General features: G+C 54.7%; 1 protein-coding gene across 1 annotated transcript in view; it reads left to right on the forward strand.

Annotated features, from left to right (window-relative positions):
• Window positions 1-201: 201 nt before the first annotated feature.
• Window positions 202-26,025, forward strand: part of NOS1 (nitric oxide synthase 1) — a gene marked incomplete at both ends in the record, with an annotated part of 44,271 nt that continues 18,447 nt past the window's right edge. Inside the window, 9 exons of the mRNA XM_084216955.1 lie at window positions 202-914; window positions 11,952-12,084; window positions 18,536-18,673; window positions 19,808-19,953; window positions 21,309-21,471; window positions 22,546-22,637; window positions 23,060-23,201; window positions 24,954-25,093; window positions 25,516-25,690. Of these exons, the coding sequence (XP_084073081.1) occupies window positions 202-914; window positions 11,952-12,084; window positions 18,536-18,673; window positions 19,808-19,953; window positions 21,309-21,471; window positions 22,546-22,637; window positions 23,060-23,201; window positions 24,954-25,093; window positions 25,516-25,690 (1,842 nt within the window). The remainder of the gene's footprint in view (window positions 915-11,951; window positions 12,085-18,535; window positions 18,674-19,807; window positions 19,954-21,308; window positions 21,472-22,545; window positions 22,638-23,059; window positions 23,202-24,953; window positions 25,094-25,515; window positions 25,691-26,025) is intronic.

The following is a 26,025-nucleotide window of genomic DNA, read 5'->3' on the forward strand; positions in this document are numbered from 1 at the left end:
TTCGGAGTGCAGTGCCACCGAGCATGCCGCAGGAAGCCCCTCGGCGGCCCGAGCCCAGCGGAGTTTTCCAGTGAGCCCAGCTCCTCACAAGCCAGAGTTGCCCCTTCCCACCCCGGCGTCGGGAAGCGCCTCGGACAGCGAATTCCCCTGCGGCCAGCGGGTGTTGAGGTCCCGGAGAACGGGCTGGAGGAGGGGGCTGCCATGGAAGAGAATGTGTTCAGCGTGCAGCAGATCCAGCCCAACGTCATCTCGGTGAGGCTCTTCAAGCGCAAGGTGGGCGGCCTCGGCTTCCTGGTGAAGGAGCGCGTCAGCAAACCGCCCGTCATCATCTCGGACCTGATCCGGGGCGGGGCTGCCGAGCAGAGTGGCCTCATCCAGGCTGGGGACATCATTTTAGCCGTCAATGGCAGGCCCCTGGTGGACATGAGCTATGAGACGGCGCTGGAGATCCTGAGAAGCATCGCCTCCGAGACCTACGTGGTCCTCATCCTGCGCGGCCCCGAGGGCTTCACCACTCACCTGGAGACCACCTTTGCGGGCGACGGGACGCCCAAAACCGTCCGTGTCACCAGACCCCTGTGCCCGGCTCCCAGGGCCGTTGACTTGTCCAACCCAAGCGCTCCCGGCAAAGAGCAGCCAGCGGCCATGGGATCGCTGTGGAGCCGGGAAACGGGCAAGGAGGTGGAGCCCCTGGTCCACGTTAACGGCCTCGTTCCCGGCAGCAAAGGGCCGGAGGGCGGCAGGGGCAAGGACGGGGCTTGCGCTCACTCCTGCCTCAACGGCGGCGTGGAGGACAACGAGCTGCTCAAAGAGATCGAGCCCGTCCTGGACCTGCTGAAGAGCAGCAGTAAGGACAGCGAGGGAGATGCGCCCTCCAAGGTAGAGACACGGGATATAGAAGTCCAGGTGGACTGGTAGGTCCCTAAATACATTTTTTACCTTTGGTGGAACGCGCTGGTTTTGGCTCCCCGAGGCGTCGGTGAGCGCCTCTCCGCAGCTGGCTGCTGGCCGGCACGGCGGGGTGGAGATGGAGGGGAAGGGATGGGGAAAAGGGGGAAGAGGTCGGTGAGGGGAAGATGAAAAATTGGGAGAGGATTGTGGAAGGAAGGTGCAAGCATGGGGAATTGGGGAGATTGGGAATAATGTCTCATGGAAAGCTGAGCTGTGTGGTGGAGCATGGGCTGGGCTGGGTTAAATCTCTGTTCCGTGTTCTCAATTCCATTCGGTTTTAAGTTGAAGCAAAACCCTATGCCTCAGTTTCCCCACCTGCCAAATAAGGTCCAGGGTATTCCTGTCCTTGTGGTCCTGCTTTAAAGCTCTCCAGTTGAAATCTGCTCTAACTTTAATGGGAGAGGAAGGTCGGACCAGCAGGGCACCGTGCTTCCCAGGAGAAATGAGCTTCCAAACCTTTTGGGAGAGGGGAGGAGAGCCCCAGCCCAGCTGCATCTGAAGCCAAGACAGGGCCAGGGCAGCGGGACCGGCCTGGTGGGAAGGGGGGAGATGTTCCTGTCGAGAGCTCGGGATGGCCAATCCTTATGGAAATGCCAGGGTGGATCTGCCCCTGCTCCTCCTAGAGCCAGATCGCTATTTCAGGACTTGTGTGCATGGGTGGGGACGTGAACAACGCCTGTCCCACGTCCCGTTGAGGAGGGGGAAGCGGCACAGCTCCCGGTTTTCCTCAGCGTTTCCCTGAGCCCCGCTCCGGAGCCGGGGCAGCTCCTTCCTGCTTTCCAAAGCTCTTGGTCGCCGGGTTTTTCCAGTCCCAGCTCCCTCTCCTCCTGCCCGTTCATTAACACTGCGAGGTTGCCTTTTCCTGTTGCTTTTCCCCAAGTCCCCAAACACGTTTTAGCAGTGTCAAGAGCTGCAGCAGGTTGTGGCTGCCCTCGCTTATTGACTGGCTGGAAAAGCCCCGAGGGTTTGCTGGGGCTGCAGAGCTGTGGCTCGGCCACGGAAAGATCTGTAATGCCAAGTTCTCTGTAATTTCAGGTTCTCTTGCTGTAGACACTTCTCGGGAAAAGGAAAACATTGTGTTCATTTTTCTTTATCAGAAACGAGAGGGGAGAGCCACAGCGGGGTCCCCCCCACGGGCTCCCAGCCAAGGCTGAGCTCCCGCTCTCTCCCACCCCAATCCCACCCACACCCTCTGTGTTTTCCACCTTCCTTGTTTTATTTTCAGTTGTTTTCATGTCGTTCCTGCTCTCCCAATTTATTCCTGCTTCCCGTGGAGGACACGGTACTCAAAGCTTGTTAGGGCACTCACACTGAGTCAGAGGGAAAAAATATCTGCTGGGCTCGGTGCTGGTGTCTGTGTGTCCTTCCTGCCACCCCCTCCCCACCTCAGCTGCTCTCCAGGTTCACTTTTTTGAACAAGAATTGTTCAACAATTGTTCAATCGAGTTGTTGGGATTTGGAAAATTCGGAAATCTGCTGTGCAATGGGAAGTGAGTTAACCCCCCCGAGCTCAGGATGCTCTCCAAAACCCAGTCTAGACTGTGCATGATTTAACCCCATCCTGGGAAAGCCTGGTTTAAGGATTGAGACATTGAAAGGGTCAGGACTGGATACAAAATGTGCAGGGAGGCTTCAAAATCCCCTCTGGTTTAGCTCAGGGACCTGGGGGTGGCAGCCCAGAGGACAAAATCCCAAACATTGGGATTGAGCACGGGCAGCCTCACCCTTCAAACCATGTCCCCCATCCCAGCAGCTGCAGGATCTCCAAGGAAATTCTGCTCCAGCCATGGGGAGGGATGGAAAACATGATTCTACTCTGAGGAGTCCCTTTTATTCAGAGATTAAACAGAAACGCTTTGATTTCACTTTGATTTCACTTAAACTGAAGGATCTTGAAGCAGCAAAGCAGGGACTTCACCAAAATATATTTTTTTTTTTGTTTTCAATATCCTAATATTAATTTTTAAAAATCTTTGTAATCTCTATACCTTGGGGATGAAAATCCACTTTTCAGTCCAATTCTCCTGCTTGATGAAGAGCTGCAGCCTGGCTCTTGTGGTGTGGAGGGAGAAGACCCAGGCTGGAGCAGAGAAGTGGGAAAGATTCCCTGCAGGGAGAAGCTGTCAGGAGCTGCTGTGCAGGGCAGAGGGCATTTCTGTGGGATGGGGCTGGGGATGATTCATCTCCTCGGCTCGGCTCACACAGAGCCAGGGCATCCTCAAGGTCTCCTGCACTCCAAGTTGTCTTGGATGGCAGGAGAAGTGCAGAAAGGTCAGGCAACAATGGGGAGTGATAGCTGGGGAGAGTGTTGGTCAGTGCCAAGGAAATGCCAAAAAAGCCCCAGCGAGCCATATCAGATGGATGCAGCCCCGCCCTGCCTTCTCCAGGTGGAGCAGAGCAGGAATTGAGCTCTACCCACACCCAAGAGGGTGAAAAACCTCGCTCAAGGTTGAGCTGGACTCCTCCAGCCTGGCCTGCTTGGCTGATGGTGGGGTTGGGATGGATCCTGCTCTGTCTCCTCTCTGCCTGCTGATCCAGCTGGAGATGGTGGGGTTGGGATGGATCCTGCTCTGTCTCCTCTCTGACCTCCCCAGCCCCAGGCGCTTTGTTGGATCCAGTCTGGCTCAGGGAGCTGGGACAGCATTCCCAGCACAGGAGGGGATGGCACAAGGCTGAGCTTGTCCACAGGGAGGCAAAAACTTCTCTGGTCAAGCTGGGCTTTGGTAGAACCAATTCAAAGTACATCTGATGGTTTGGGCTTCCAGCTCCTCTCCCTGGTGTTGCTTCCAAGGAAAACTGGAAGGGAGCCTACAAGAGAGATGGAGAGGGACTTCTGGGAGCATGGAGGGACAGGATAAGGGGAATGGATTCAAAATGGGCAGGGATGGATGGGATATTGGGAATTAGGAATTGTTCCCTGGCAGGGTGGGCAGGCCCTGGTACAGGGTGCCCAGAGCAGCTGTGGCTGCCCCTGGATCCCTGGCAGTGCCCAAGGCCAGGCTGGACAGTGGGGCTGGGAGCAGCCTGGGATGGTGGAAGGTGTCCCTGCCATGGCAGGGGGTGACACTGGATGGGCTTTAGGCTCCCTTCCAATCCATCCTGTGATTGATTGATTGATTGATTGATTGATTGATTGATCCTCAGTTTGCTTTGGGGACACAATCAGTTCCTCTCCATCCCCTGCCCCCACGGTCTGCATTCCCCAAGGGAATTCTCCTTGCTGGCTTCTCCTGCCGCCCTCAGGGCGTGTCCATGGAGTGACCACAGCTGCTCCTCAGCTCAGGCCATCTGCAGTCAGGAGAGGGAGCACAGATGTGGGGCTCAAGGTATGATGAGAGCTGGCATTTCTGCCACGAGGCTCACCGTGGGCTAGGAAGCAAAAATAGAGTTTGATTCACTCCCTGCCAGCGAACCCAGGTCTGTTTTTCCCTCAGAGCTCTGGGGAGATTGTCAGGTCCCATCTTCCCTCCTTGCTCCCCCCCTCCCCACCGAGTTGCCAGGGTTTATTTTCCTTCCCAGGCCTCTTCCATGACATGAGCAGCATGATGGAAACATGGCAGTTTCAGTCCAAGCAGCAGCCCCGAGAGGGAGAAGTGTGCTGAGAGCAGGAATTCAGCTCAGAAAAGGTTTCAAGGTTTCAGGCTCCAGCTTGCCTTGGAACAAACCCCATAATCTTGCAGTTCCTGAAGATAAAATTCTCTCCTTCCCACCTTCCTCAGGACCACCAAAATCTCTTTGTGTTGCTCAAAACATTTCATTTGCATTTCTGATCTGTCTTCATTCTTCTGCACTTGGACACAAAACTTTAAAACCTCAGAAAGGGGAAGGTTCCCTGGGATTTCCACGTTTCTGCCATTCTGGAAACGGATGCAGGGAGCTCTGGCAGGGAATAGCCTTCCCCTGCTCCCCTGGCCGAGGCTTCTTCCTCGTCACTCTACTCCATGCCTGACCCAGAGAGGCAATTTGTGCCTGGAAACCTCATATTCCACCCAAAATACACCCCATATTCCACCCAAATATACCTCACATTACACCCAAATATACCCAATATTCTCCCTAATATATCCCATATCTCCCCTAGATATATCTCATATTACCCCCAGATAGATCCCATATTCCCCTCAAATATATCCCAAATTCTCCAAAAATATGTCCCATATTCCTCTTAAATATACCTCATATTCCCCCCAAATACATCCCATATTCTGCACAAATATATCCCATATTCCACTCAAATACACCCCATATTCCACCCAAATATACCTCACATTACACCCAAATATACCCAATATTCTCCCTAATATATCCCATATCTCACCCTAGATATATCTCATATTCCCCCCAAATATGTCCCATATTCCCCCCAAATACATCCCATATTCTGCACAAAAATACCCCATATTCCCCCCAAATACATCCCATATTCTGCACAAAAATATCCCATATTCCACCCAAATATATCCCATATTCCTCTTAAATATACCCCATATTCCCACCAAATATATCCCATATTCTCCACAAATATACCCCATATTCTCCCCAAATACATCCCATATTCTCACAAATATACCCCATATTCCCACCAAATATGTCTCATATTGTCCCCAAACACACCCCATATTCCCCCCAGTATATCCCATTTTCCACCCAAATGTATCCCAAATAACTCCCATATTCCCCCAAACCCAGTTCCCAACCCTCCCTTCATGGCTCAGCCTCAGTGCTGCTCCTTCATCCCCTGGGTTCCCTGCCCTTCTCCCCAGGTGTGACCCCAGCAGCCAAACCCCTGGGCCAGCTGTGACCCCCAGGAGATGCAGCTGTGGTTCCCAGGAGATCCAGGTGTGGTTCCCAGGAGATCCAGGTGTGACCCCCCAGGAGATCCAGGTGTGACCCCCAGGAGACCCAGGTGTGACCCCCAGGAGATCCAGGTGTGACCCCCCAGGAGATCCAGCTGTGACCCCCCAGGAGATCCAGTTGTGGTTCCCAGGAGATCCAGGTGTGACCCCCAGGAGATCCAGGTGTGACCCCCAGGAGACCCAGCTGTGACCCCCCAGGAGATCCAGGTGTGGTTCCCAGGAGATCCAGCTGTGACCCCCAGGAGATCCAGGTGTGACCCCCCAGGAGATCCAGGTGTGGTTCCCAGGAGATCCAGGTGTGGTTCCCAGGAGATCCAGGTGTGACCCCCAGGAGTTCCAGGTGTGACCCCCCAGGAGATCCAGGTGTGGTTCCCAGGAGATCCAGCTGTGACCCCCCCAGGAGATCCAGCTGTGACCCCCAGGAGATGCAGCTGTGACCCCCAGGAGATCTGGGTGTGACCCCCCCCCCCCCCGGAGATCCAGGTGTGGTTCCCAGGAGTTCCAGATGTGGTTCCCAGGAGATCCAGATGTGGTTCCCAGGAGACCCAGGTGTGGTTCCCAGGAGATCCAGCTGTGGTTCCCAGCCCAGCTGAGCTGTTCTGTTCCTCTGGCAGGGCTGGGATCCCCCAGGAGCTCCCTGGGCTCCCTGGGCAGGGACAGGAGCGGGCTCAGCTCGGTGCTGCTGAATCCTGAGCTGTGCTGGTGGGACTTTGGGACTGCCTGGATCTGTGCCCGGCTCTTTCCGTGTCAGTGCCTCCTCAAAGGCATTTGCCAGCCTCATATTTCACAGCTCCCTGAGGCTGCAGCTTGCTCAGCTCATTAGTCCCTGATCCCAGTGCTGGGCACATTCCTGACCATCTTCTCCAGATCATTCCACAGGTTCTTCCCGAGCCTTTTGTCCTCCTCCTTCCATGCTGGCCCAGATCCCCTCTCCCACTTGGATCCTTGCTTGGATCACCCTGCAGTTCCCACCATCCCTGCTGCCTCTCCAGGGAGTGCATCCCAGATTTTGGAGTTATTCCTTCTTCCAAATTCCCACCTCCTTCCTGAGCTCTGCTCCATCCTCTGCACCCCAACCCTCTCCCTCTGCTCTTGTCCGGACCTTGCTGAACCCTCCAGCCTGCAGCCAGCACCTTCTCCAACTGCCCCAGGGAGGAAAGCATTTTAATTTTAATTAAATTAATTAAATTAGGGAATTAAGCCCCTCTGGAATGTGGTTTTCCATGGGGCAAAAGAAAAGTGAGGCAAGAGCTGTTTATCCCACCAACAGGAGGAGCAGGGCAAGTGCAGCCATTCCCAAGGAACAGTCAGGGAATGAGGTAAGAGGAAGGAATTTCTCTCCTGAGCATCCCACGCAGCCCCAGGCTCAGGTTTTCCAGGAGAAGTAGAGGCCAGTCCCTGGTCACAGCACGGGGGGATGCTATCAGTGTCACCAGAGCTGTCACCAGGGTGTGGGCACTGCCACCCTCATCATCCATCCCGACTGGGGTGGCAGCAGCCAGGGCTGTCTCTGCTCCCTGCCTGGGAAGCCAGAGAGATCCTTCTGCCAAGGAAATTCAAAGGAGCCGAGTGACAAACTGACAAACTTCCCTTTCCATCTTCTTTTTTTTTTTTTTTCCCTCTTTAATTTCTTTTTGGAAAAGCTTTGGAGAAATTTCTGAAAGGGCTGTCTCAGCAACTTCCCTTCTGCTTCATCACTCGGAGCACTGCAACATCATCAAATTAGTCAAAAGAAAACAGTGGTGCCTCTCATTTCTCCAAACAGCCAGATGCTCTTTCCAAGGGGAGGCAGCGTCCCAGGCTCTGCCTGGCACCAGTGGGGGAGGGCAGGATTCCTCTTTGCTTTTTAAAGTATCAGGTTTGGCTTTCAGATCACAAAAACCCCTCAAACAGGGGGTTGGATCTCTCTGGATCCAAGAGATCTGGCCAGGAGTGTGTGATGGATCTGGGAGTGGTCAGAGTGGGATCCTGGATCCTGGATCTGGCTTTTGGGAGAGTTCATACAACCAATGGCTTCCACCTCCAGCATTGCTTCCAGTTCCCCAAAGACATCAAAATGGGGATTAAAAACCTCTCATGGAATGGTTTGGGTTGGAAAAGACCTTAAAGCTCACCCAGTCCCAGGACACCTCCCACTATCCCAGGCTGCTCCAAGCCCCAGTGTCCAACCTGGCCTGGAGTTCTCCAAGAAGAGGAGCCAGCTCCTCTCTCCCTGTGGCTCTCCCAGGGCGGATCCCTGGGGATGTCCAGCCTGGCTCCCTCCAGGGAGCTGTGCCTGCCCCCCCAGTGCCCCCCAGAATGGTTTTTGGGGCTCCTGTTGATAAAATCCTTTTGGGAACATTGCCCAGGGGCTGAGTTGTGGCTGTCCCCTCAGCCTGCTGGAGCTGTGAGTGACATCCTCAGGTCACCCTGTGCCTCTGGGGGCTGCAGCAGCCACGGCAAGAGAGGAAAACAACTCATCCCAAAAACCCTGTTCCTGTCCCAGCTCGCAAACAAGGCCCTTACAAGCGAGGGCCAGGAAATCTTTGTAAAATGAAGCAATTGATGGTTTTTATTTTTATTCCCCCATCTGTGCTCGGGCTGGGCTGAGGCTCTGGCTGCTCTCAATGGGCTTTTCTCTCCCTGCCTCTCTCCAGAAGGACAGAGCCGGATCCTTGTGGGCAGCCCCATCCGGGGGAGGCTCGGGGCAGCCCCCGGCCAGGCACAGCACCAGGGACACCCCCAGGTCACTCTGGTGGCTCTGTCACAGACACCCTTGGCTGTGCCTTCCCAGCAGGGCCAGCCCCTCAGTGCTGAGCTCTGTAAATCCATGGGGAAGAGCAGCAGGAATCCTGCTCCCGCCACACCTGCAGGCACACATGGGATGCGGAGCATCCAGGTAATTCCCACCTGGGTGTCCCTGTCCCTCAGCACCTCGCTGTCAGGTGGTGCTCCAGGCCAAGGAATGGGAGCAATCCCTGCTCCAGCAGGACCTGGAAATCCCAACCTCCCCCAAATTAATGCCCAGTTTCGTTGGACATCTGGGATTTCTCCAGCTGCCAACGTTCATGGCTTTGCTGCTGTGCACACAATGAGATCCCACATCCCAAGTCCTCCACCTGCTGCTGGATCCCTCTCCAAGCTTCCCTGGTGCTGGCACTGGCCCTGCAGACCCTTCTCAGGTACCTGCACCCTTCTGGAGGTGCCTGGGGGATCCCTGGCTGATCCCAGGCTTCTCCTGGAGAGGCCCCGTGGTTTTCCAGCAGGTTCCTTCTGCCAAGTCCCAAGTTCCAGGAGAGCCAAGGGATCTCTCTCTTGTGGATTCAGTGCTTCTCTCTGGATTTTGGGCCCATTGTGAGGAGCAGCTGGGGCTGTCAGCTGCTGGAGGTGACTTCAGGAGCTGAGTGAGGTGACTTCAGGGCCCTGTGCTGTCCTGGTTCTGTGTCCCTGTGGGACAATGCCCTTTTCTGACCCAGAGATGGGCCAACTGAGAGGTGTTTTAAAAACCTTTATTCCATTTTCAGTCTCCTTTGAAGGGTGAGACAACACAGATGTTATAATTGACGCCATCACAATCAGAACCCATTTTTAATTATTATACATTATAAATGTTTCTTGGCCTGCCGCACCATGCTGTAAATGTTTTAAAGCAAATCATCTATAACTACCCCTCATAAGTCTTAACACAATACACCTTTCATAGTTCTGTTTCTCCAAAGTATCCAGTCTTATTTGTGAGCCCACCTTTGAAACCTTTTCCTGGCTCCATTTCTCTCTCAGCAATGTCTGTCCCATCCCCTGGCGTTTCCAAGTCAGCATTTCTTGTCTCAAGGTTTGCACACAGATGCACACTGTGTGGGCCTTCTGTCAGCTTTGGAGAATTCTCAAATCCATTTCCCACAGTCCCCTGGCAGGCTGGGATCAGGGCAGGAGGGCAGGGATGTGCAGCCGTGGGAATGAGAGCTCTCCAGGAGATTTACCAGCTGGGCTGGCTCCGAGGGGACAGCCAGGCTGGCCGGGCTCTCATCCTGCTAATTCCCTGCCTGCCTTCCTGCCTGCTGGGGATTACTGGGATGGAGGCAGGCTGGGCAGGAGCCCCTGAGCTGGCCCTCTGGATTGGGCACAGAGAGCTGCTGTGGCTGCTGGCTGTCCCTGTGCCCAGGATCTCTGTGCATCCCTGTGGATTCTGGGATCCGGGGGGATCACCACCCCCTGCAGCAGAGATTGGGATCTGGCTGAGCTGCTGGGGTGGGGTTGGTTAAAAGCTGTGTTTTATCTGATTGAAACCCTTCCACATCCTCCTAGGAGCCAGGTCACCAGGGAACAGCTTCCACTGCCTGGAGGGACACAGAAATCCCAGGGAAAACGGCCCTTGGGCACCTGTGCCTCCTCACTCCCACCAGGGTGGCCACTTGCCAACGTTTGGAAGGTGGCTGGAGCCCAGGGAAATATTTTGGCAGCTGAGCACGGCTCTGTAAAAGCAGAAAAATGACAGAAAAAGCACAGGGAGATGCTCTTTAAATGAAGTCTTTTCCTTAAGCTTAAGGAGTTCAAGGACTGCGAAACTGAATTTATTTGTATTTATTTGTCCTGCTGCAATTGAATCAGGAGCGTGCTGCTGGTGTGATTTATGCCTCGGGTGCAAATGTCCTACTTTGGTCGGTGCCCAAACCCTGCCACCACCGTTAATGAGAATTCTCATTACTGATTCAGTGGCACCTGGAAGGCTTTTAAGGACTGACAGCAGGAGCAAAACAATTCCAGAGGGCATTTTCCCAATGCCTGTGCCCATCCTGACCCGTGCCCCTGCTCTGCCCAGCCCAGGAGCCCCTTCCCTGGTGGCCTTGGTGACACCAGTGCCACCCCCTGCCTGTGTGAATGTCACCTCTCTAAGCCCTGTCTGTTTTCTCCTTGACAAGGGCTCACCTGGCACAGGTTTTGCACCAGCTCAGGTGGGATTTCAGAGCCTCTCCCACACCCTAAAAGGTGTGTGGTGCAGTGAGATACACCTGAGCTACACCTGAGTTACACCTGAGCTACACCTGAGTTACTCCGGTGTCACCGCCTGGGCCAGGGCAGCCGCTGCTGGGATGTCCCCAGTGCCCAGCCCTCTCCTCATCCCCAGCAGCTCCCCCCAAATACATCCCATATTCCCACAAAATACATCCCAGATTCCCACAAATATATCCCATATTCCTCTCCAATATGTCCCATGTTCCCCCCAAATATATCCCATATTGTCTCCAAATACATCCCATATTCCCCCTAAATACATCCCATATTCCACAAAAATATATCTCATATTCCTCTCAAATATATCCCATATTCCCCACAAATATATCCCATATTCCCCCCAAAAATGGCCCATATTCCACCCAAATATGTCCCATATTCCTCTCAAATATACCCCATATTCCCCTCAAATATATCCCATATTCCCCTCAAATATATCCCATATTCCTCTCAAATATATCCCACATTCCCCCCAATACATCCCATATTCCACAAAAATATATCTCATATTCCTCTCAAATATATCCCACATTCCCCCCAAATATGGCCCATATTCTACCCAGATATGTCCCATATTCCTCTCAAATATACCCCATATTCCTCACAAATAAATCCCACATTTCCCCAAATATATCCCATATTCCACCCAATATATCCCATATTCCCCTGAAATACATCCCATATTCCATCCCAAACATATCCCACATATTCCTCACTTTGCCTGGCCGAAATCACTTCCCCTGCAGCCTCTGGAAAGGTCAGGAAGAGGAGGGAGCGCTCCTGGCAGCTCAGCTCCCGTTTGCTCTGGGGTGTTTCTTCCTCTTCCCTGCTCCCCGACCTCGAGCTGCTCTGCGAGCTCCTGCTGCCTCCAGCCCCTCCAGCCTCCCTTCCCCACCTGCCAGGGCTGTTTTCCCAGGGTGCCAGCCGGGTTTTGGGGTGCAGGGGCAGGGTGGGCACAGGGCGCTCCTGGGGCGCTGAGGTGGAGCTCCCGAGGTGCTTGGGCTGTCCTCACCTCGGTGATTCATCGCCCTGGCTCAGGCTCTGCCTTTCCTCCCTTCCCACGGGGCAGTGGCCAAGTTGTGGCTCCTGTGGGAAGCAGCTGGAGCAGGACCCTGCGGTGCCAGCACCCCAAAAAGGTTTTTAACCCTTCAGTTTCAGGGAAGGGGAGAACAATCCCCAGAAAGCTTTGCCGGCTCGGATGGAGAACGATCGTGTCCCGGGGGATCTGTGGGGGAAGAACAACGTCCCCATGGCCCTGAACAACCCCTGCTCCGAAGGACAGCAGGTAAGGGGCCGTGACTGGGGCTGCTTGGGGTGGGAAAACCAAAATTCCCAGGGTTTGTGGGAGCGTGACCCATCCTGGTGGGGTCTCCCAGCGCAGAGAACCCGCAGGGCCATCGTGTGACCCCAAAAGCTGCAGGTGATGGATCCCTGAGCCCTTTGGGCCGGGAGCTGAAGGGGCCGTGGGTCAGGCAGGGAATGGAGGTCACTGGAGAATGCTGCTCCTCATCTGACGTGGGATGGGAGCCCAGCCAGGGAGCAGGACTCCGAGGCCTCCCTGGGGAGTGTGATCCCTTCTGATGGCACCAGGCCAAGCTGCATCATTAAAGTCCTTTGGATTCATCTGATGGTAATTCAATAGAGCACTTCAGATAATGCCTTCCACGGTGCCTTTTCATCTCCTCACACTCCACGGCCATAAATTCTCAGGCTTCCTTGCCAAGAGGAGATTAACTCCACGTTTGTAGCAGAGCCAGAGACGTCAGGCAGACCCTGCCAGGCCACCAAGATCACCTCGGGGAAAACACGACGTGCGTGAGCTCTGCCAGGGCTTGGGCAAAAGGATCTCCCTGATGGGATTATCCAGGGCAGGACCTGGGGGACCAGACTGGAGATCCCATCCCTGCCATGGCCAGGGACACGTTCCACTGTCCCAGGCTGCTCCAAGCCCTGTCCAGCCTGGCCTTGGGCACTGCCAGGGATCCAGGGGCAGCCACAGCTGCTCTGGGAGTTCCATCCCAGCCCTTCCCCACCCTGCCAGGGAACAATCCCTAATTCCCCAATCTCCCATCCATCCCTGCCCTCTGGCAGTGGGAGCCATTCCCTGTGTCCTGTCCCTCCATGCCTTGTCCCCAGTCCCTCTCCAGCTCTCCTGGAGCCCCTTCAGGCCCTGCAAGTGGCTCTGAGGTGTCCCTGGAGCCTTCTCCTCTCCAGGTGAGCACCCCCAGCTCTCCCAGCCTGGCTCCAGAGCAGAGGGATGGGTGGCCTGAAGACCACAGAGATTCCCACAGGATCATCCAGTTCCACCCCTGCCATGGGCAGGGACACCTCCCACTGTCCCAGGCTGCTCCCAGCCCCAATGTCCAACCTGGCCTTGGACTCTTCCAGGGATCCAGGGGCAGCCACAGCTCCAGAGCAGAGGGGCTCCAGCCCTTGGAACATCTCCATGGTCTCCTCTGGGCTCCCTCCAGCAGCTCCAGGTCCCTCCTGAGCTGGCCCCAGGGCTGGATGCATTTCTCCTGGCCGTCCTGCATGCGATGACGCTCCCATGCACTTTTGCAGCCTGGCAGTGCCAGGGACCCATGGGGGACACAGGAGACCCTCTGAGCTGGTGCTGATGCCCACACAGGGCACTGGGATAACCCTGGCCATGCTGCAGGGCTGTACCCAGCCTGGCTGGGATCCATTTCCACCCTCCCTCACCTTAGGACCGTGCCCAGGTGTCCTGGCAGCACAGGCTGGGTGTCACCCCATGCCAGTGGCAGCACCCCTGAGCTGCAGCAGCCACTGGGGGATGGCCCTGGGCAGCCCCACGTCCCCAGCACAGGGAATCCTGAGCCCAGGGACAGGTCAGGGCTGCTCCCTTTGCCCCAGCTCTGCAGAGTCTTCCTGCCTCCTTTGCTAAGCCCCTGCGTGTCCGTGTCTGTTACTATAAGCACTTTATAACCTTCTGTGTGCAGAGCTTAATTTCTCTCTGTGCTGGGGCTGCCAAAACCGCCAGTCTTAAGCTGCTATTAAACTCTTTATTATTTTTTTTTCACTGGATGCACAGCTTTCTTTTTATCCTTCTTATCCCTGAATCCTTACGCCTGCTTTTCTGGAAGCAGTCTGGTTTTTCCCCCAGCCATTCCCCGGGGCTGTGTGCAGTCAAGGCAGCTGAACTTCTTTCAAGCAGCAATAAATACTATTAACACTGGGGAAAGTCAAGCCAAGTGGGAACTTTCCTTGGGTTTTTTTGAAGCAGGATTGGGTGGATTCACTTGGCCAGGTGGCGAATGCTCACTGAGGCTCGTAATAAGGTGCTGAAAGCCCCCGCTGGGCATCGATCCCCATCCCTCTGTTATTTTTTACAAAAACCACACCGCGTTTTTCGCTGGTTTCCCAGCAGCCCGATCCCCCTGTCCCTAACCCTGAGGATGCCGAGGCTGTGCCAGGTCCTGTTCCAGCCCGCAGGGACTGATTCGGGAGCAGCCCGAGGGCAACAGGGACCTCTGTGCCCGTGTGGCTCTCGGGGGAGGCGACTCAGAGCAGCTTGTGGGGGTGATTTGCAGCTGAGCAGAGGCAGGGGACGCGCTCTGAGCCGAGCGGGGCTGATGCAGTCTGGGCGAAAATGTCAGCGCGGAGATAAATCCACAACCCGGCTGCTGCTGCCCTCGCCCCGCTGGGACTCGGCCGAGAGCTCCCGGAGAGCCCGGGACGGGAGATGTCCGCTGTCACCGTGTCCCCGAGGAGCCGGCAGGGCTCCTCCTGCGGGAGCAGACAGCTCGGGAGCCGCGGAGTGCCGCCACGCTCCGGGTGGGAGCTGTTTGCATAACGCGTGTGCGCCCCGGCTGCCGCAGTTGTCTCTCGGCTTGTCCCTCTCCTGAGTCACCACCGAGATCCCAGCTGCCTCATTAAAACATGAAAAGAGCTCACGCAGCCTCCCTGGCACAGCGGCGGGGAGTGTTTGGCTCGGGTTTCAGCACACATACACACACGAGCTCACACACAGCTCCTTCCCTGGCTCCCCGGGGTTCTCTCTCTCTCCACAGCTGCTCCGGGATGGGGCTGTCAGAGCTGACACCTCTGCTCCAGCCTGGCTGCTCTCCCAGGATTCAGCATCTCTGTGGGCTCTCCCAGCAAGGGCTGTCAGGCACTGGATGTCTTGGTTTAAAAGGTGTCTGCTAAGGAAGGCAGGAGCCTCCCCTGAACTGGAAACTGTAAACCCCCTCCCTCTGAATTGTTACAAATTTGAAATTAAGGGGCTCGCAGGCAAAAATGTAGGAGCAGGAACAGCAGTTCTTTATTAGGGAAGAAAATGAAAGGATAAAATAAAGAATGCAGTGAACTAAAACATCACTGACAGAGTCAGGACACAGCCTGACACCCTGTGGGTCAGGGTGGTGGCAGCAGGGCCATTGGAATTGTGGCTCAGCCCTCCTGCAGTGCCAGGGGTGGTTCTGCTGGAGCAGGGATCCTGGAGAAAGGTGGAGTCCTCCTCTGAAGATCCAGTGGAAGAGGCAGCAGCTGTTCCTCTGGGAAATCCAGCTATGCAGTTATTCCAGAATCTCCAGATTATATCCGGGTAGGAATGCTTGGCTCCTCCCTCTGGGCTCACATCTCCCAGTGGGATGCTGCAGCTCTTATCAGCCATGCAGGGACATTCCATAGCCTGTTATCAGCAGGTGTCCCCCCAGAGGGAGGATTGGGTGTGGAAGAGATAAGGAAAACTGCCCAATTAACAGAAGATAACTGCCACACCTCTAACAGAGGGCAAATAGAATAAATACATCTTGCCTTGCAATCTGGGATACTGGAGCGGATTCATGGGGTCCCATGAATCCCTGGAAGAGTCCAAGGAATGACACTCAGTGCTCTGCTCTAGCTGGCAGCTTGGTGCTCACCCAGAGGTTGGGATCAACCACCTCGGAGTCCTTTCCCAATCCTGTGCTTCCAGGATTCCAGCTTGCCCAGCTCCTGCAGGGAAAAGACAAATGGGGAAGGGGAGAAGCTTTGTGGGGGATTGAGGCAGAGCACTGCAGGCAGATCAGCACCAACCCTCAGTGCAGTTCTGCCCCTTTGTCCTCCCGTGGTGGCATTGTCACCTGTCCCCAGGAGCTGTGCTGGCCCCAGGGCAGGGACTGCAAGTCTGAAGGCTCAGATTTGGCCAGATTTTTGAGTCTTGCATCCCCCCCACTTGCCCCGAGGACAGGGACATTGCTACATCTGCATTCCCAGCACGTTTTGGGGCCCTACCTGCTCCAGCAAGAAGTATTTTAGCAGCACACCTTGTCAGGAGATCAAAACTCCCATTAGAAAGTGCTGGGTGCAATCAACACTCCCTGCCTGGTGCTCTTGGTCTCTGTCTGGCAGGTGGAGCTGCAGGTGAGGATTGGTTTTGGTTGCATTTCTGAGCTGTTTTCAGCACATTTTGCCCATCTCAGGGAGCTGCTCTGAGCAATCAGGCTCAGAGGGAAGGTGGTAGATTGTCCCCTTTGGTCCTCGGGGTGGGTCAGGGAGCACAGGAAGCTGATGGTGACTAAAGAATGATTCAATTCTCTTGGAAGAGTAAAACAAGCAGAGGGGAAATAATGACCAGGAGCTGCCACTGCCATGATTCAAGCTAGACTCCTCAAAATTGAAAAAAAAAGAGTTTAAAAATAGTGTTTTTGCAGGACTACATCAAGGAGCTTCTTATTTACTGCTGGGTTTGAGCTCTGCATGAGGTTTTTTATTCAGTTTCTGCAGCATGCAAAGGGGAGGCTGAGATGTGGTGTGTGGACATTTGGCTTCAAGGGGCAGACTTTGACACACTCCTTGGGAAATCATGGGATTTGTGACATGAGGAATGTCAGAGATCCACGGCAGCACAGCCTGAGGGGTGCAGGGAGCAGCTTTTGGAGACTGCAAGGGCTAAAGAAGGTCCTGCTGAGGATTCAGGCTGTAAATCTCTGCCTTCCCCTCCAGCCTCTGTCCCTTGCTCCCAGAATATGTTTTCAGAGCGTGGCATTACACCACGAGCCTCTGGCTGCTTGAAATCCCTGTTTTCCAGGGGGAAAAAAGTCTGGATTTATTGTAGAAATAAGAACTGAGCAAAAAGTTTGGCCAGCAGTGCCAGCAAATGCAAAAGTGTCTGCTCAGCCCAGGCCTCAGCCTTGGAGTCAGCCAGGATTGATTTCTCAGAGCTTTGGAGCAGCAGAGCAATCCTCTGGTGAAGTGGGAACCAGTCAGACCTGGAGCTTCAGCTGCTCTGTCATCCCTGTGGCTCCTGCTGCCTTCCCTCCTGAGCCAGGAGCTTCTCCCACCCTGTGCTGGTTCTTTGCTTCTTCAAATTTGTGCTGCTGCTGCAGGGCTGACAGGAGCCCAGGACCCCTAGAAAGGAGGTGATGCTGCTGAAGGCAGCATCAGCTTCAAGAAAACCAGATTTATTCGAAAGGGACACCAGCCCCAGGATTGTTGTAGGAAGGGACAGACCCAGCCCCAGCCCAGAGCTGCTGTGCAGAGCCTTGAAGTGGTGTCAAACACCAGCAGCTTTGGCCAGGATGCTCTCAGATGTCCCCTGGAGAGCTGCAGCAGCAGCACCGTGGTTCCAGCGATGGAATTACATCCCTGTGTAAGATCTGATTCCTGGGAGACAGAGCTCTGCTACCCAGAGCCACTGCAGGCTCCCCTGTCCCCAAGGGCAGACACTGATGGCTCTTGAAGCTTTAAGTGCTTGGGGTGAGTAAGGGCCACAGCAGAAAATTGTGGTTTTATCTGTGAAAATGTGCAAAAAGGAGCACCTGTAATCAGTTCTGCTCCTCACAAGCTCTCTGCTGGCTGAGGCTCTCCCCGTGCTGGCACAGAACTCAAGGAGAGCTGCATGAGCCCATGTCAAGGCAGTGTCAGGGAGCTGAGGCTGGAGAAATCCAACTACTCTGATTCAGCAGCCCCTCCACTTGGATAATTCATCCATCCTCATTCCTACAAGTTTCCAGCACTGGTATCAGAGGAGCTGTGCCTTTGGCTTGCTCAGATTGATGCTGAGCTCTTCCTTCTTCCAGGCAGAGCTTGGCACCTGCAGAACCTGAGCAGGTGATGCTCCTTGGGAAGAAACGCCCCACAGATTTTGGAGGAGAGTCTTCCTCTGGGAAACTTGAACACAACATTCTCCAAGTCACTTCCACCTCTGTTTTTAACTCATTTCCCACAGGTTTGGCTGTCCAAACACAACTTCTTAATTCCACTGTGAGTTGGCAGCTCCGCTGTAGGATCCCAAATAACGCCAAATACTGGGATAACACACCTTGTCTGGCAGTGTCACCGCCAGAATTTACACACAGCTATCCAGCCATACACAGTGCTGTGCTGTTGGGACCTCTCGGGGTTTCTGTGGTCGAGATGACCCCGAGGTGTGCTAGAAAGTCTCTTTTTTCCAGCTCTGAGATCAAAGAAGGAGTCAGGATAAGGCACGCCCAAATCCCTCCATCTTGGCTTCCGAACTCCCATTCTAAAAACTCAAAAATCTACTTTTCTATCTTGTAACAAACTAACTGTCATTCTACTTCAACTTTCAAGGCTTGTAATTCCTCATATAAATTTGGTAATTTTTTCCAAGGGTTAAAATCAAAGGCACAGGTGTCCTTGGCTTTGTGCCAAAGTCTCTGAGCCCCCCTGGCAGGGCTTGAGCCATCCAGGGCAGCCCTGGATTCCAACAGGGACCTTCTGTATTTTGCTGATGAGTTCTGACCTTGTGCCTGGTGTTCCCTCTTTTCCAGCCGCCACCATCCGGGCACCAGTCGCCAACCAAGAACGCCCCCAATGGGAGCCCTTCCAAGTGCCCCCGCTTTGTGAAAATCAAGAACTGGGAGACAGGATCCGTGCTCCACGACACCCTGCACCTCAAAACTGCCATGGTGAGTAGAGCTGCCCAAAATTCCCTGAGCATCGATGAGTGGATGGCACTGTTTCTCAGATGGATTTACCCAGGAATGCAGAAGTGGAGGAATTCATGTCTTGGTTTGAAAAGGCAGGTGTCTGCTAAGGAAGGCAGGAGCCTCCCTTGAAATGGAAAATGTAAACCTCCTCCCTCTGAATTATTATAATTTTGAAATAAGAGGCACTCAGGTAAAGATATGGGGGTAGGAATAACAGTTCTTTACTAGGAAAAAATAAAAGTAAAAATATGAAAATGCAGTAGTACAAAAAACATCTGCCAGAGTCAGAGCAGTCCCTGTCCCCTGTGTGTCAGGGTGGGGGCACAGCCCCATCCCAGGGGGGCTCAGCCCTCCTGCAGTGCCAGCTGTGGTTCTGCTGCAGCAGGATCCTGCACAATGGGGGAGTTTTCCTCTGCAGCTCCAGGGCTGCTGGAGATGGGCCTGCTCTCCCTCTGGGAATGCAGGGCAGGAGAAAGCTGCTCCTCTGGGAATGCAGTGGGCAAAGGCTGCTGTGCTGTTCCAGGGCAGATTGTATCCAAGTAGGAATGCTTGGCTCCTGCCCTGGGCACAGCATCTCCCCATGGGATGATGGAATTTGATCAGCCCTGCAGGGACACTCACTGGCCATGGACAGAAGATAATTAATAATTAATGGCCCATGAACAAAAGAGATCTGGAGGGAGGATTGGTTGTGGGAGAGATAAAGAAAACTGCCCCATGGACAGCAGAGAACTGCCCCAGCTCTGGCAGATGGCAAATAGAACACACACCCCCAGCTACACCTGTCAACCTGAGACACCACAGTAGGGTTTGAATTTCAGTTCTGGTGCAATAAGCAGAGAGAGGGAAATCCGTCTGGGCTAAATAAGGAAAAGCATTTGACTTCATGCCAAGCTGGGGTGTGAACCCCATCTCTCCACTGTCTGGAATCAGGAGGGACAAGTGCTGACTGCACATGGCCTGGCTGTCACCACTCAGTGTCCCCAGCCAGCTGGCAATGTCCCTGTTTGCCAGCCACCACCCCCCTCTGTGTGGGTGCTCGCTGACTGCCCCAGCCCAGCCCAGGTGTGCCCTGTGGCTCCAGGACATTCCTGTTCCCTCCTGTCCCCTCAGGCCACGGCGTGCACCGAGCAGATCTGCATGGGCTCCGTGATGACCCCCAGCCCCCACATCCGCAAGTCAGAGGATACCAGGAGCAAGGAGGAGGTGCTGCTCCTGGCCAAGGACTTCATTGACCAGTACTACTCCTCCATAAAGAGGTGAGTGCTGCTGTTGCTGCCCGGCTAGCTCCGTCAGGAGAGCATGGGACTCAATCCCAGGGTTGTGGGTTCGTGCCCCACGTTGGGCGCCATTTGTTGCTGTTCGTTTGTTTGTTGCGATTTGTTTGGGGATCCCCGGGGCACCTTAAGCTGTGTGTTTGCTGGTAACAGCAGGCAGGCAAGGAGACTCCACACGGCTTCTGAGGGTGCTGATTAGATGAGGGTTTATTGGGGGTCCCACCCCCGGGAGCAGCATGGTTTCTGAGGGAGAAGGGGAAAAGGGAAGGGAGGGGGAGAGAGGGAGAGACTAGGGAGCGAAGGGCCGAGAGAGAGTCTTGTCTCCCTCGCACAGCTTAACAGGGAGATTCAAAGTGGGCACAGAATAAGATTTGGGCCAATGGGATTACAGATCCATGATACTTCAGGGGAGGATCACAGGCTTGGAATAAACTGTACATTTTCGAGGGGTGAGACAGAGCATACCATTTAACTAAAATGTAACACCACATGCTGCCTCAGCCCAAGGCTGCTGCTGGTGCTGAGATGTCACACGTGTCACCCAGAGCTGCCTCCACCCTGGGGCCCAGCACAGGAAGGACCTGGAGCTGCTGGAGCCAGTCCAGAGGAGGCACCAGGATAATCAGAGGGATGGAGCAGCTCTGTTGGGAGGAAAGGCTGAGAGAGTTGGGTTTGTTCATCCTGGAAAAGAGAAGCTTTGGGGTGACCTCAGTGTGGCCTTCCAGTGCCTGAAGGAGGCAAAAAGAAACATGGAGAGAGACTTGAGGCAAGGGCTGGAGGGACAGGACACAGGGAATGGCTTCCCACTGCCAGAGGGCAGGGATGGATGGGAGATTGGGAATTAGGAATTGTTCCCTGGGTGGGTGGGCAGGCCCTGGCACAGGGTGCCCAGAGCAGCTGTGGCTGCCCATGGATCCCTGGCAGTATCTAAGGCTGGGTTGGACAGGGATTGGAGCAGCCTGGGACAGTGGGAGGTGTCCCTGCCATGGCAAGCGGTGGGAATGGGATGAGTTTTAAGGTCCCTTCCCACCCAGGCCATTCCATGATTCCATGATGTGATCTCCCACCCGTGTAAGTCACAGCAGGGGGAGGCTCTGGTGCTCCTTCAGCAGCTGCTTCTTGGGTGGAGTTTCATTCTTGGTGTTTGTTGTGTGTCTGCACAAGCCACTGTCCTCTCCCCCTGGTCCTTGCCCCCCCTGTTATCCCAGATCTGGGATAGCCATCCCCACAATCCCCGTGGCTGTGTAGGAACAAGGCATTCCAGGTGGAGAGCAGCAGCATTCCCATTCCCTGCCCTCTGCCTGCTCCTCCACCTCCTCTGCTCCCAACCTTCCCAGATCTGGCTCCAAGGCCCACATGGAGAGGCTGGAGGAGGTGACCAAGGAGATTGAGGCCACTGACACCTACCAGCTGCGGGACACGGAGCTCATCTACGGAGCCAAGCACGCCTGGAGGAACGCGGCGCGCTGCGTGGGCAGGATCCAGTGGTCCAAACTGCAGGTGAGCGCCAATCCCACCACAAACACTCCTGCCAAAGGGTGTGCTGGAGTTCTGGAGAGACAAATTCCTGCTCTCCACCACCTGGGAAGCACAGCACAGGTCCAGGGGGAGGTGTTCAGCACATACAGCTCCCCTCAGCAGCTGTGGGATGCTGGCAGGAGCTGGAAAGGCGTCTGTGGGATGGGAGATGAGGTGGCTGTGTCTGAAATGCAAGCTGGTGCTCCAGGGGATGTTTTCCAATATCAGATCCTGCTCCAACATCTTTCCTGCTGCTTCCAAACCTGTTGCTCCACCTGGAGAGAGGCAGCAGGACACGTTTGTCCTCAGTACTGAGATCCAGCAGGGGAGGGTTTGGCTCAGTGCCCTCTTGGCAAGGGAAACACAGAACAGGATTGGAAATCAGTGATCCCCAGGGAATCCCTTGGTATAGAGTTGTCCTCTCCTCCTGTAACCTGGAACAAATCCAGTGCTGCTGAACAGCTCCTGTGGCTGCTTCACACAGGGAATGGGCACAGCCACTCCTGTTGAACCCCCTTCCTGATTTCCCCATGCTTTCATGGCTGCCCCTGGATCCCTGGAAGTGTCCAAGGCCAGGCTGGACGGGGCTTGGAGCACCCTGGGATGGTGGAAGGTGTCCCTGCCACGGGCAGGGGGTGGAATGAGATGCTCTTTAAAAGTCCCAACACAAACCATTCCATGATTCCCTGATTCCCTGGTTGATTCCCTGTCCCTCAGCCCTGACTGACACCTGTCCTGCTCCAGCTCTGAGTGCTGATCTACAAGAGAAGCAGAGCAGACTCTGTAATTGTTGGGGGATGAGGCAGGAACAGCAGCAGGTTGGCAGCACGGGAATGAGGAGGTTTTTTCCTGAGCAGCAGATGAGTCACCTCTCCAAAGCAAAAGGGGCAGCTGGATTAGACATCCACGCGTTCCAAAGGCAGGGAACACATAATTACGGAGCTTTAGATCCCTGAGAAGCCACAGTGGTGCCTGGAGTTCTCCATGTGCTGTGTTTCCTCTGCCTGGCTCTGCCCTAGGAGCGGGAACATCCCTACAACTGCTTCCCTGTTCCAGGTGTTCGATGCCCGGGACTGCACCACGGCCCATGGCATGTTCAATTACATCTGCAACCACATCAAGTACGCTACCAACAAGGGGAACCTCAGGTGAGCCACCAGGGAGTCAGGCTTTGAATCTGAGGGCCTCTGGATGGGTGGAGACCCAGCTTTGTCCCTGCTGGAGTTGGGTCTGGGCACTGCACAGCCAGCAGGAGTCCTGGGAAGGCTTAGAGGGACCTGATCTGGGGTGCAGGAGTCCTGCTGGTCCAAATCTCTCTCTTCTTGCTGCCTGTGGAACCTCAGAGGGAAGATTTTTCCCATTATTTCCCCTTTCCTATCCAGCACAGAGCTCAGACTGCTCTCCAGATCTGTCTGAAACCCGCTGTGAGCAGCCAGGAGCTGGGAACACCCCAAATTCCAGATCCACCAGCGCGCCAACTCTCTGGCACTCACTGAGGGCACACCCAGAGGTGTGCACCTCGCCCCTCCCTCAGCTCGTGGCGCTCACCAGCGCTGCCTTTCCTCCCCAGGTCTGCCATCACCATCTTCCCGCAGCGCACGGACAGCAAGCACGACTTCCGCATCTGGAACGCGCAGCTGATCCGCTACGCCGGCTACAAACAGCCCGACGGCTCCGTGCTGGGCGACCCCGCCAACGTGGAGCTCACCGAGGTACCAGCCTGGCTGACTCTGCCCTTCCTCAGCCTTCTCCACCCTTGACATGGCCTGGGGCTTGTCCTGGTTTAGGGCAAATTTGGGAGAAAGCCTCCAAAGGGGCTCCTCCAGAAAGCAAATGCACACGGCCGCTCTGCACAACCGGTTCGGGGAGGATTCCTCGGAGAGCAGTGCAAAGAACCTGTTTATTTAACAGCACAGCACCCCCAGCACACAAAATGAACAATACTGGGTGACAGCACTGTGTCACTGCTCTGACAAAGATGACAAACTCAGAAAGTCTCTCCTGGGGTGCTCGCTCTGGTATCAGTCCCTCTGGCGCTGGGGCAGCTGCTGCAGCCACAGGGTGCAAACTCTCGGTGTTCCCAGGGCCCAGTCTGGAGCAGGCTTGAGTGGTTCCAAAAAAGGGAAAGGAAAAACAGTCCAGAGAAAATTCAGACTGCTTAGCTAAACTAATTAATGAGCAAAAGCAGGAGCAAAGCAAAAAGCCAAGCAAAAAGCAAAATCCACACTATGTACTGCCCCGTCTGTGTGTCCCACCAGCCACGGGGGAGCGGCTGATAACAAAACCAAAACAAAACTTTCGCCCTTCAGAGCCAGTCTTGAAGGCACAGAACAAAATATCCAGCATAAACAGCACACACAAATGGGGATACAAGCATCATAATGTCACCCTAGGACAGGGCTTCACCCAAAACCCTCTCCCAGGTCTTCCCTCCAGTGAAGCTGGCAGAGCTGGCAGGGAGTTGTGTCTGTGTCTCAGGGCTTTCCCATGTACCAAGATGGATTTCCTTGGAAAGTTTCTTTTTCCTTGAAGTCTCCCAGGGCTTACATCCCTCTATAATCACCATGCCCCCATAAATGAGAGATGGGGCAACTGAGAGGTGTGGAAGAATTTTTATTCCGTTTTCAGTCTCATGAGAAGGGTGAGGCAATACAGATGTTCTAATTCACACCATCACAATCAGAAGCCAACCATTTCCTAATTACAATACCCTGTAAGCGTTTCTTGGCCTGTCAGCTTTAGCCACTCCATGCTGTGGATGCCTTAAAGCCAACCATCTAAAATTATCCCTTATGGGTCCCCTACAATGATCTTTCACAGTTCTATTTCTCCAAAGTATCCAGTCTTATTTGCAAGGCCATCCTTTGAAACTTGTTTCTAGCTCCATTTCTCTCTCAGCAATGTCTGTCCTATTCCATGGCATTTCTAAGTCAGCATTTCTTGTCTCAAGGTTTGCACACAGATGCACAGTGTGTGGGCCTTCTGTCAGGTTTTGAGAATTCTCTACAAATCCATTTCCCACATTAAACCCACCCTTCCTGTTTCTGCTGGGAATTCTGAGCACCCCTAGAGGGAGAAGGAGTTGGGTCAAGCAGGTTGGGCTTGTCTAGTGCAGCCCCACCTGGGGAGGTTGGGTTTGTGTCACCCTTAGGTTTTTTTCCCAGGAGTAAAGGCTAGGTTTTGTCACTTTTCTGCTTTTCTCACCCATTTTCTCCTTCACCACCACAGGCACAAGCCATGATCCTACTGGGGATCGATTCCAGCCTTATTTGCAGCCCAAATTCCCCTGACTTGGCCATGGGTGGGCTGGGACAGGCCACCCCCTGTTTGTATCTCCCTTTGCTCAACCACAAGGACAGAAACCCTGCCAGGAGCTGTGCCCAGCACCATGAAATTCCCTGCCCACAGTGTCTGAAGGGCAGGTGACCTGCTGGGACACCAACTCTGCCTTTTTGTCCCTGCAGATCTGCATCCAGCAAGGCTGGAAGGCTCCGTACGGGCGCTTCGACATCCTGCCCCTGCTCCTCCAAGCCAACGGCAACGACCCCGAGCTCTTCGAAATCCCGCCAGAGCTCGTGCTGGAAGTGCCCATCCGGCACCCCAAGTGAGTCAGGGGCAGCCCCAGAGCTGCTCGAGGGGATCAGCAGGACTGAGCTCCCCTGCTTCCACCCAGCAGGATCCCAGCTCCTCTGGTTCCACCCTTGCCATGGCCCGGGGGCTTCACCCAAGACCCTCTCGCAGGTCTTCCCTCCAGTGAAGTCGGCAGGGAGGTTGTGTCCATGTCTCAGGGCTTTCCCTTGTATCCAGATTGATTTTCTTGGAAAGATTCGTTTTCATTGAAGTTTCCCAGGGCTTACACCCCTCCATAATCACCTTGTCCCCATGAACAGCCCCAGAGGGAGGTACTGATGGAAATGTTCTGTTCAAGGCCTTCACCCAAAGGCAAAGTGGCCTCCCCCATCCCCCTGCCTGCATTGGGAAGGGAATTCCTGCCTGGTTGCCTCATCCTGACCTTTTCCCCGGCAGGTTTGAGTGGTTTAAGGACCTGGGCCTGAAGTGGTACGGGCTGCCAGCCGTTTCCAACATGCTCCTGGAGATCGGGGGCTTGGAGTTCTCGGCCTGCCCCTTCAGCGGCTGGTACATGGGCACGGAGATCGGCGTCCGCGACTACTGCGACAACTCCCGCTACAACATCCTGGAGGTACCTCCTGCTGCTCCTGCCGGGCCTCTGGGGTCACCAGGGAGCAGGCAGGGCACTGGGAGGGCACAGGGTGTCCCTTCTGGGTCCAGCTCTGGGCCCCTCGGTTTGGGAAGGATGTTGAGATGCTTGAGCGCATCCAGAGGCAACGAGGCTGGAGAGGGGCTGGGAACACAAACCCTGAGAGGAAGCCCTGAGGGAGCTGGGGATGCTCAGCCTGCAGAAAAGGAGACTCAGGGGTGCCCTCATCATTCTCTCTGACTCTCTGAAAGGTGGCTGTGCTCAGCTGGGGCTGGGCTCTTTCTCCAGGAACTGACAGAAGCAGAGCACACAGCCTC

Source organism: Fringilla coelebs, assembly GCF_963513975.1.
Source record: "Fringilla coelebs genome assembly, chromosome: 17".
Classification (NCBI taxonomy): domain Eukaryota; kingdom Metazoa; phylum Chordata; class Aves; order Passeriformes; family Fringillidae; genus Fringilla; species Fringilla coelebs.